This window comes from Saccopteryx bilineata, chromosome 3 (assembly GCF_036850765.1).
Source record: "Saccopteryx bilineata isolate mSacBil1 chromosome 3, mSacBil1_pri_phased_curated, whole genome shotgun sequence".
Classification (NCBI taxonomy): domain Eukaryota; kingdom Metazoa; phylum Chordata; class Mammalia; order Chiroptera; family Emballonuridae; genus Saccopteryx; species Saccopteryx bilineata.
This window is the reverse complement of record NC_089492.1, coordinates 148374316-148385697: the sequence shown is the minus strand read 5'-3', so window position 1 is coordinate 148385697 and position 11382 is coordinate 148374316. Positions and strand designations below refer to the sequence as shown.

At 40.4% G+C, this 11382-nt stretch overlaps 1 protein-coding gene across 3 annotated transcripts in view; it reads left to right on the top strand.

Moving 5' to 3' along the window:
• The first annotated feature begins 426 nt into the window (after nucleotides 1-426).
• BUB1 (BUB1 mitotic checkpoint serine/threonine kinase) overlaps nucleotides 427-11382 on the top strand; it is a 59070-nt gene continuing 48114 nt past the window's right edge. For all 3 annotated transcript variants that reach the window (XM_066267700.1, XM_066267698.1, XM_066267699.1), the window contains exons 1-6: nucleotides 427-525; nucleotides 6005-6064; nucleotides 6143-6281; nucleotides 7036-7232; nucleotides 9578-9621; nucleotides 10867-10967. In XM_066267700.1, coding sequence (XP_066123797.1) covers nucleotides 500-525; nucleotides 6005-6064; nucleotides 6143-6281; nucleotides 7036-7232; nucleotides 9578-9621; nucleotides 10867-10967 — 567 coding nt within the window. In that variant the 5' untranslated portion in view covers nucleotides 427-499. The remainder of the gene's footprint in view (nucleotides 526-6004; nucleotides 6065-6142; nucleotides 6282-7035; nucleotides 7233-9577; nucleotides 9622-10866; nucleotides 10968-11382) is intronic.

Below are 11382 nucleotides of genomic sequence, written 5' to 3'. Positions count from 1 at the left end.
CATGAACCAGGCATAGTGATTCTGGTTCATATACTATATTTGAGTGAAGGAATTGAAGAGGCATCACTTTCAGGATCAGAGTCCGAGACCCCATCTTTCCGCCTGGAGCGGGGTCCAGGATAGGTATTTATCTCTCGCAGTGCCTTCCTTGGGGAAGCCAGATGCAACTTGGACGGCTAAGAAAAATATCCATTCGCGAGCCTGAGCCAGCCTAGAGATCCTCGCCGCAGCAGGAATGCAAGCCCATCAGCCAGCAGAGAGCTTTGGGTTCAATTGGGACCACAGGAAGTGGGAGGAGCTGCAGCCGGCGGGGGGCGGGACTTGGCCTCCCTGGCAACGGCTCCGGTGATTGGTCAGCCAGACTGTAGTTGAGGCCAATAGCCAGGTGCCTGGCAAACGCTCGCCGCAACGACTGCGGCTGCGCCGGAGATTCGAATTGGTGGCGGCTCCTCGCTTGCGGCACTGGTCGGGCGGCTCGCCGCTGACGCGTCCTCTAGCTATGGACGACCCGGAAAACGTCTTCCAGTGAGTGTGGGTCCGGTGGGTGGGCGGGCAGGCGCTGGGGCACCTCAGGTTCCAGTTTGGGGTCTGCAGGTCCCAGCCCGCCTGGTCCTGTGTCTTCTGCCCCACCGGCCCGTTTTCTAGGCGTTGTCCCAGCCCACCGTTCCTCAGCCGGACTGTGGGCCGCTGAGTCGTGGACCAACTCCGGCATGTGTCCAGCGCTCCCCGCCCAGGTCCCGGCAGGTCGGCGGACCGAGGCCGCAGTGGCAGTTTGGGGGAATTGGGGCAGCTGCGAGGCCCTCAGAGCCCCGCTTGTCCCCTTCGAGGGGCCCGCTCTGGGCATGCGCCGCTGGGGAACAAAAACCTTACCACTCAGAACCTAAACCTGTGTGTAGGCTTACTGAGACACTTCCGGCCACTCTTTAAAAAAGCAAACAAACCAAACTCTACACAGCTGGGAAAGAACATAAAATTGTCCTCACCCGTCATCCCACAGTCAACTTTTAAAAGTCTCTGAATGACTTGTACTTAAAAAAAACAAAAAACTACTCTGTGATTGGTGGCAGCCTCCTAACAGTTTTTTAAATTCCCACGGCTTTGCTCTATCCCGATGGTTTCAGAAGCATTTAAAACAGTTAAACCTATGTGATACGAAGTCAGGCTGGTGAGTTTTGTCAGCATCAGCGGATCATACTCTTTGGGATCAGAAGACTGAGATGGTTAAGTGCAGTCAGAAAAATCTATTTTCTCTAAGACTTTTTCTTTAGCCTTCACTCTAGCCAGCCAAGGAGTTCACTTTCAGAAGCTTGTTTTTCCTTTTAAGGAGAGATCAGGTATTTCTGACCTTATTTTGGCTTTCTGAAAGCTAATTTGCTCTAATGAACCAGACGTTTTAGAAGGGCGTGTCCTTGGCCCTGTTGCAGGGGAGGTGAGGTTGGTAGTAGCCCAACAGGAAATGTTTACCTTGGGCCTGACATTGTAGGGATTTAGCTGCTATGAAGCATGAGAGGGAGATTCAAAATTTAGAAACAATTTTTAGGAATAACATATTTGAATAGTTACAAAAAAGGTTTAGAAAAGTATTCACAGTCCTTGGTGGGTTGGCTCAGTGGATAGAGCGTTTAGGCAGGCATAGACGTCCCAGTCAGGGCACACAGGAGAAGCTGTTGTATCGGAACAGCAAGAAAGTTCTGCCATGCACACAGTTAAGTAGCCAAATTAAGGAGTCTTTAATTAACGCCAGCTATGCTACCACATGTACCATGTGGAGACATAAGTTGTTCAAATCAATGTGGCACCAAACTCAGTTTGAGGCTAGCTTTTAAAGACAAAATTACATACTGACTGAGGAATGGGGAGGAGAGGAAGCATAGCAGTAAAACAAAGCAGTGAAACAAAGCTTTTTTACAGTTTATCTGTAGGGTTAATTCAGGGAGAAACATTCCAAGAACACCTGCAACCTTGCAGAGCTAGCCCAAGGCCACAGCCTGGGAGACCAGCCTCAAAGCCAGGAATAGGGAGTCTTTTTAGAAAAAGTAAGTTCTATTAAAAGTCACTTTGTTTTAGAGAAAGTAAGTTCTGCCAAAAATTATTCTTGCTAAGACCCTTTTCTTTATTTCAAAGCCACCGTCTTCTTCTCCCTTCCTGCCCCATTCTCTCTCGTGCAGTCAGTGGCTTGATTGGTTTGAGGGCACTGAAGATAGCTCTGTTTGTCTGAGCATTGGCCCCAGATAGGGGTTGCCAGGTGGATTCTGGTAGGGGCACATGCGGGAGTCTATCTCCCCTCCTCTCACTTAAAAAAGAAAAGTTTTCACAGAGATCTGTACCTTTCTATTCTCCCACCATCTTATATATAACCAATTTTCTAGTTTATTTTTCAAGTTTATTTTGAAAATATAAATATTTATGTTTTATATTTATTTCTATCTATCTCACATAGCAGAGTATATACTGCTTTTTTACTTAACACTATCTTTGGAAATTTGTCTATCAATATATAGAGCTCTTTCTCATTTTTTACAACTGCATAATACTTCATGTACCATAATTGATTTTAAAAATCCCCATTGGTAATACTTGGTTATTGAAAGCCTCTTGCTATTACAAATTGTGCTGCAGTGAAAAATCCAGTACCTGTGGCATTGTGCACATACAAGATATACCTGTCTTCTAGAGTTTCAGCAATGGGTTTGCTAAATCAATAGGTAAATCCATCTGTAATTTTGGTAGAAATTACTGATTACCTTGGCAGCCTTAAGAACACTTCCACCTCCAAGCAAAGACTGTTTCCATTGCTTCACCTAAACACTGTTGTCACATTTTTGCCAGTCTGATGAGTGAGCAGTTTTACCTTGGTGAGGTGAATTTCTCTTATGAGAGAGGTTGAGCAATTTTTTGTGGAATAATGCCTTTCATTCATTTTTTAAATTGAGTTGATTTTCTTTTTCAATTTCTAGAAGCTCTGTCTTGTTATCCCGGTTTATCATTTCTCTTTGGACTTTTTGGCATTTTGCTGGGTTGTTTTGTTTATTTGACATGACAAGGAGAATATCCTGAGAAGTCCTGAATTAAGGTACAGCAGGCCATAGTGTAGAAGGACGAGACAAAAAAAAAAAAAAAAGATTTGATCAGCTAACAGCTACATGTGAAACCAATGAAAAACTGCTCACATCCCTTAGTGCAGTGGTCGGCAAACTCATTAGTCAACAGAGCCAAGTATCAACAGTACAACGATTGACATTTCTTTTGAGAGCCAAAATTTTTTAAATTTAAACTATATAGGTAGGTACATTCCTTATCGAGGTAGCGCCCGCACGTGGTATTTTGTGGACGACCACACTCAAGGGGCCAAAGAGCCGCATGTGGCTAGCGAGCTGCAGTTTGCCTGCTGACCATTGGCTTAGTGTACGTTGGAGTTATTAATTATTTTATAATTTATCTGTTTATTAGCTAATTATGAGAATATCTAAAAAAGAGACTAGCCAGGTGCCATGGAACCCTAGGAACCTCAGCTTTTGGTTTATACAGGAGCGTTAGACATTCTGCTGTTCCCGTACCAGAACTAGCAAATTTGCACTTCCTCCCACCCTGTTTGTCTATAGCTAATGTAAATCCTTTCAGAAGGTCTTTGCATCTTACTTCCCCTACTTGGTATATAAAAACATGTGCAAAACTCAAGGAGGAAGGACATGTTGTCTTGCCTACATAATCAAGCTGCTGGTGGTAGTTTATAGACCACTTGCCTCAAAACCAGTCTTTCTTTTTACTAGCAAAGGCCTAATAAAGTCTGAATAAAAAGGCTTTTGGCCTTGGCCAAGTAGCTCAGTTGGTTAGAGAGTTGTTCCAACATGCTGAGGTTGCCAGTTCAATCCCCTATCAGGACACAGACAAGAGTCAACCAGTGAATAAGTGAATGCATGAATAAGTGAAACAACAAATTGATGTTTCTCTCTTTTTTTCTCCTTGTCTCCCTTCTTCTCTCTCTAAAAAAATTAGAAATAAATAAAATAAAGACTTTTAGCCATATAAGTTAAAATTGTTTAACAGAAATGTAGGTTTTTATTTGTATATAGTTGACTTTAGCTTTTCTTTTGTGGCTTCTGGATTTTGAGTCATAAGAAACATTGATTTATGCCTGACTGGTGGTGATTCAGTGGACATTGTCCACCTGGGAAGCTGAGGTCACTGGTTTGAAATCCTGAGGTCACCAGCTTGAGCGTGGGTTCATCTGCTTGAGCGCAGGCTCGCTGTCTTAAGCGTGAGATCATAAATGATCCCAAGATTGCTGGCTTGAGTAAGGAGTCACTGGCTTGGCTTGAGCCTCCCAGTCAAGGCACAGATGAGAAGCAACCAATGAATAACTAAAAATAAGTGACACAACTATGAGTTGATGCTTCTCATCTCTCTCTGTTCCTGTCTCCCTTCATCCCCTCCCTATCTCTCTCTCAAAAAAAAAAAAAAAAAAAGGAAAAAAACATTGATTTCATTTGTATCCTGAGAGGATAGATAGCTAGACCTATTGCTCTATTGTTTTTAAATCCTTTTTAAACCAAAAATTTTATAATTTCTCTGATAAAAAACTTTGAAATCTTTCTTAGCTTAACACAGCCTCACACCTAGTGTGCAGTCCAATCAGCAAGTCACATTATTACTTTTTCAAAAACACCCCAAATTTCACACTTTCATTTTTCCACCCTGGTCCATTTCATACCCCTCAGAGAGGCAGGCCTTACCTGACCACTAATCTAAAAATAGGAAATCTTGTCACACTCGAACCCATTCTCCTGGTTTTTTTCTAAGTACTGAATATCACCTGACATTATCTTACATGTTTCTTTTTGTTTATTTACCCTCATTAGCAGCTGAGCATCCGTGAGGTTCCTTAGTCTGGTTAGTTTTTTGAAGCTGTAGTTGGGTATGTGGAAGTAGGGGCAAACAGTGTTCTTTCTCTAGGACCTAAAGTCAATCATTTATGACCATTGCCATCCTGTGTTCTTCAAGGACAGTATATTCCATTGAGGCCTGCAAAGCAAACATTCTGGAAACTTGAGCTCTCTTGTACCCACTCACAAGCCCTCTTTATTATTTTAATTTTTCAATTAAAGTTTACATTTAATATTATTTTGTATTAGTTTCAGGTGTACAGTGTAACGGTTAGATAATCATGTACTTTCAAGTACCCATGTGGCACTGTACATAGTTATTAACAATATTATTGACTATATTCCCTATGCTGTACTTAAGATTCCTGGGACTGTTTTGTAGTTACCAATTTGTACTTCTTAATACCTTCCCATTTTTCACCTAGTCCCCCCCCAACCTCCTCCCTTCTGGTATCATTCAGTCTTTTTTTTGGTATTCATGCATATTTCCATTTTGTTTGTTTGATATTTTGCTCTTTAGATTCCATATATCAGTGAAATCATTTGATATTTGTCTTTCTCTGTTGACTTACTTCACTTAACATAATAGTTTCTAGGTCCATTAATACTGTTGGTAGATTTTATTCTTTTTTATGGCCAAGTAATATTCCATTGTATATATGTATCAGAACTTTTTTTATCTACTCGACTGTTGATAGGACAAGCCCTCTTTAAATCTTCATCTACCTGGTCTCAGCCACCCTCCTGAGCAGCAAGGAAGGGAGGGGACTGAGTGCAATGTCTGGCTCCCACCATTAGGAGGGCAAGCAGCAAACCTGTGAGCACTGTCTGAGGTTGGTGGTAGTGAGAGTGGGGATTAGTGGAAGAGACTCTTGGTGCTAGAGCTAGGCACACTTTTTCAGTTGTGTCTTCCTAGAGCTAAGCTCAAGGGCCTTGGGTCTTCTGGAAAAAAGCTGCTTCTAAACACTCTGACTGAATGCTCTTAACTTTTACATAGCATTTGAATTCATATTTAAGATTTCCATTTTAAGGTGTATAAATGATAAGTATAAAGTAAAATATATTTTTTACTTTTAGGAGTTAGCCCTAATATCCAATGTGCATATTTTTCTCTTTTCTAGAATGTTTGAAGCCCATATGAAGAGCTATAAAGGCAGTGACCCACTTAGTGAATGGGAAAGGTTAGTGTTTAGTTTATTTCTTTCCTTTAAACTCACTATATGTTGCCTTGAAAATTAATGTTGTCTATATCTTTCTAGTTATATGCAGTGGGTGGAAGAGAATTTTGCTGAAAATAAAGAATACTTGACAACTCTATTAGAACGTTTAATGAAAGAATTTTTAGATAAGAAGAAATACCACAGTGACCCAAGATTCATCAATTATTGTTTAAAATTTGTGAGTATAATCAAATCCAAAATTATCTTGTACTTTTGCTTTTCCCCCCAGATTTTAAGATCATTTTAGACTGTCTTTTAATTCTTTATATTTTCAGTTGTAAATTTTAAAAGTTTTATGGGCAAAAATGTGTAATTAGAACCTTCTGTATTATGATTTAATTTTAAAACCCTCTTTCTCTGTGTATCAGGTCTGTAAATGCTACAACATAAAGGAGAAACCATTCAATTAAAAGAAGGCCTGTTGGAAGTGTGGGGGAGGGGTTCCTGAGAATAAACCAAATTCATTGCAAATTATTAAGACAATATGAGCTCTCAGGAACTAGTACTAAAAGGAGAAGGCTGCTTTAGCTTAGGCTTTAAAAGGTTGGATCTCTTCAATCTTGAAATAAAGGCTTGGGGGCATGATTCTAATAATAAAATCATTAATGCAGTGGCTAGAATAAACATGGATTGGTTCACTAAATTTCAAAATGCCAGGAGAGAGTCACCCTATGAAACTTAATCAAGCTCAGATGAAGACAAAAGCAATACTTTATGTAGTGGATTATTATAGAACTCACTGTCTTGGGAAATTGTGTAATTATGGTCAACACTGAATGTTAAGGAAAAGAAGGACCTTGACTTTTAGGTTTGTCATCAGAACCATAAGGGCTTTCCTCTATGCAGAACTGCCTGAGCCTCTGGTTGGTGTGGGCCAGACCTAGACCAGAGGTTCCTTTGTTCTCATGTTTCTTTGTTTTGGGTTTCTGCAGGCGGAGTGCAACAGTGACCGTCATCAGTTTTTTGAGTTTCTGTACAATCATGGGATTGGGACACTGTTTTCTCCTCTGTACATAGCCTGGGCTGGCCATCTGGAGGGCCAAGGACAGCTGCAGCATGCCAGCGCCGTCTTTCGGAGAGGAATTCAGAACCAGGCACAACCTGACATTCTGCTTCAGCAACAGTACAGGTAGTTTAAAGATGAAGCTCTATGTCATGTTTTCTGCTTTGAAATGTAATATTTGCTCTGAAGACAATGTTACTGTCATCTCTTTGTTGTGAAAACTGGATAATACAGAAAGTAGAGTAGAAAGGAAAGAAACTGCCCAGAAATAATACTGTCAACATGCATTTCTTTCCAGTATCTTTCCCTCTGCCTTTGGGTGTGCCTTTGTGTTTGTTTATTTTAACAGTAAATCATTCTGTATGTCTGGTTGTATATACTGAGCTGTATACTGCTCTTAAGAAATTATGAATATTTATATACTTAGGAAGTGGTACATGACTCTCTCCCAATGTCATATAACAATTTAACTATTCTACAATTGAACATTGTGATTTTTTTTATAAAGAACAACATAATATCTTAATAATTTTGGTTTGCAAATTTTTTCTTTTTTTAAATTTTTTAAATTCATTTTAGAGAGGAGAGATAGAGAGAGAGAGAGAAAGAAAGGGGGAGGGAGCAGGAAGCATCACCTCCCATATGTGCCTTGACCAGGCAAGTGCAGGGTTTTAAACCAGTGACTTCAGCGTTCCAGATCGACTTTTTATCCACTGCGCCACCACAGGTCAGGCCCTATTTTTTCTTTGATTAAATATACTCCATTTATGGAATTTGAATGATACAGAAAACTAAAGCAAAGGAAACTTTCTGGCATTTTAGTTGGCACTTTTTTCTGCTAGTTGTAGAATTGCAGCCATGCTTTATGTACATATGCAGCTTTATGTCAAGATCTTTTCCCCTCACCATTAAAATATCTTTTTAGTATATTTCTTATTTTTAGCTAGTTCCTTCTGATAGATCCTCAGACTTTGACTCAAAGGGTGTAGGAATAGTTCTGAGGCTTGTGATACATCTCACCAAATTACCTACTGGAGGTCACAGCAGAACTCTGCTGGCTCATTACCTACTGGAGGTCACAGCAGAACTCCGCTGGCTCATTACCTACTGGAGGTCACAGCAGAGTTCTGCTGGCCCCTTACCTACTGGGAGTTACAGCAGGGTTCTGCTGGCCCCTCTGTAGCAGCATGTGAGAGCACTCATCTCACTGCAGCTCTTCCAGCATTTAATATACTCATTTTTTTTTTCAACTTTACTACAGTCCTCATGCTTTTTTAATGAACAATTTTGATAGTTGAAGCTGTTTTTTCTATGCAGAATTTAAAGCAGATCCAAGCAGCAAACTATTTTACTCCAGATACTTCCTAAATATTTCTAAAAGTTGATTTCTTAAGGAACCTTACACTATTTTCATTAACAAAGTTTTCAAAAAATAATTCTTTGTTACATAATATTCAGTCATTCCCCATTGTAATTATTTTTTAATCATTGGTTTGTTTGAATTAAGAGTCAAATCAGCCTGACCAGGCGGTGGCACAGCGAATAGAGCGTAGGACTGGGATGTGGAGGGCCCGGGTTCGAAACTCCAAGGTTGCCAGCTTGAGCGTGGGCTCATCTGGCTTGAGAACAGGGTGGCTGGCTTGAGCGTGGGATCATAGACATGACCTCATGGTTGCAGGCTTGAAGCCCCAGGTCACTGGCTTGAAGTCCAAGTTCGCTGGTTTGAGCAAGGGGTCACTCGCTCTCTGCTATAATCCCCCCCCCCCCCCGGTCAAGGTACATATGAGAAAGCAATCAATGAACAACTAAGATGCCGCAATGAAGAATTGATGCTTCTTATCTCTCTCCCTTCCTGTCTATCTGACCCTCTCTCTGTCTCGGTCAAAAAGAAAAAGAGTCAAATCAGATTTGGCATCTGGTTGCCTTTGGCTGTATATCTCTTAGTCTCTTCATACTGTACACTCTTGCTCCCATCATCCAAAAGTGTCAAGTATAGATGTTGTTGCATGTGACTTGACTGAGTTGATATACAAAGGTGCCACGAAATAACAGTTAAGTTCTTCTCACAGCATGAGCAATTCTATATCTGCCTTTGTAAGTAGTAGTCTCTTCCAGACATTCTATTTATTATGTTCCAGGGGCATAGAACACATAAAGAGAGGGTTTAAATACCCATGTTGGAATATCGACATACTCAGTATACAGAGAAGACAAGCACGTTTGCTGGATGGTTTTGAGAAATACTGGTCTAATTAGGCAAACAGATGCATTTTAAAATATGAATATATTGGATATGAAGATAATACTAGATTTTTTTTTAATTTTGAAGCAACTCTAAAGTTCAAATTTATGTTCTTTCTTGACCTCAGTCTTTACTAGCCTAGAATAAGCTATTTATCGTTTTGCAAGTATATATTAAACTGACGTTTATAATCTGTATTGATTATTGATACCTCTCTACTGTCATTTAGGTTATTTCAGACACGTGTCACCAAAACACATTTGCCAGCTCAAGGTAAACTAATGGTTTCTAAAATGTATAAATTGTTGATAATTTAGTCTCTGATTTGCACTGCTTTTTTTCCCCCTTAAACAAATTTATCCAGGCCCTGGCCGGCTGGCTCAGCGATAGAGCGTTGCCCAGTGTGAGGAAATCCTGGGTTTGATTCCTGGTGAAGGCACACAGAAGCGCCCATCTGTTTATCCACTCCTCCCCCTTTTGCTTCTCTTTTTCTCTCTCCCTCTTCTCCTCTCCTTCTGCATCAGTGGCTCGGTTGGGGCAAGTTGATTCCAGGCACTGAGGATGGCTCCATGGCCTCCTCTCCAAGACCTAAAAAATGACTCCGGTTGTAGCGGAGTAAGGGCCCCAGATGGGCAGAGCATCATCCCCTAGTGGGTTTGCCGGTTGAATCCTGGTTGGGGCTCCTGCGGGAGTCTGTTTCTGCCTCCTCATCCTCTCACTAAAACAAAACAAAACAACAATAAAAAACTATCCAGTTTTATTGATTGTATTGTCTGAGGCAAAGGGGAAAGTACTCTGCTCATGATAAGGCCCAATAAATAGCCATGGAGATCAGAGCTCTCTCTTAGCACTTTAAAAGACCAAGCCCACAAGGAAAACTTGGTGATTTTACTGTATTTTTAGCATTATAAATAAATAAATAAAAATTGTCCCAAATTAAGGACAGACTTACTCTAGAGTCTGTTTAAATTTATTTTTATTTTTTTTAAATGTATTGATTTAGAGAGAGAGGAAGGGCAAAAGGAACACTGATTTGTTCTTCCACTTATTTATACATTTATTGGTTGACTTTTTTCTGTGCCCTGACTGGAGATGAAACCTGCAACCTTGCCGTATCATTGAGCTACCTGGCCAGGGCTGAGGGTCTGTCTGTTTTGACTTGAATCAAAATGTGTTTAATGCAACTTTAAAATAAATATAGACATTTTCTTCCTTAGAAAGTAAGTTTACTTTTTAGCAGTAACTGTTGACTGTCCTATTCTGTTGTTTAAAATAACTAGTTAGAATTTATATTTCTTTTGAGTATTTCCCTTGGGCATTTTGAATTGATCAGAAAATTGTCTCTACAATAGTTCTCTTACCTAAAAAGTTTTTTTAATTCCATTTTGTGAGTGTTGAATGAGCTGATTTATTTCGTAATGCTACTTATTGAAAGACCGAGGAATGTTTTTGTAATAATTTTTAATATGGGTTTTACCCTTATTTCTCTTTATTTCATTCTATTCCCCTGCCCCATAGCTAGAAGCTCAGAACCTCTGCATAATGCTCAGATTTTAGACCAAGTGGTGACATCAAAATCAAATCTAAGAAATAAGTCATCCTGTGTTTCTAAGAATCAGGTAATAATAACATTTGTATAAACTGGAATGGTATTGAACAGTTATCTTCTGCCTTCCACATCCTGTGACTTCGGCCTCCATGTCATCCACCTGCACCAGTGGACAGGCGACTCTCTGGCCTGTTGTCATCTACCACTGTTCACCTCTAGTATTAAATTTAAATAACTTACTGCCACAATGTTCTACATTTATCTGACTGAGGCTCCTCCACTATACAACCTCCTGTATTGATACACTGAGAAGCTCCCCGGCAGCTTTTCTCTTTTTTCTGGTCTCCTTCTCAGAGACCCAGAACCCTGACCGTGGACCACACCCACCTGGAGGCTCCTGAGCCCTGCTTTAAAAATTCATCTTCCAACATTGATGTCTGGAACCTCAACCCAGGCTCTACTACTACTATTATAAAATAGGCAAT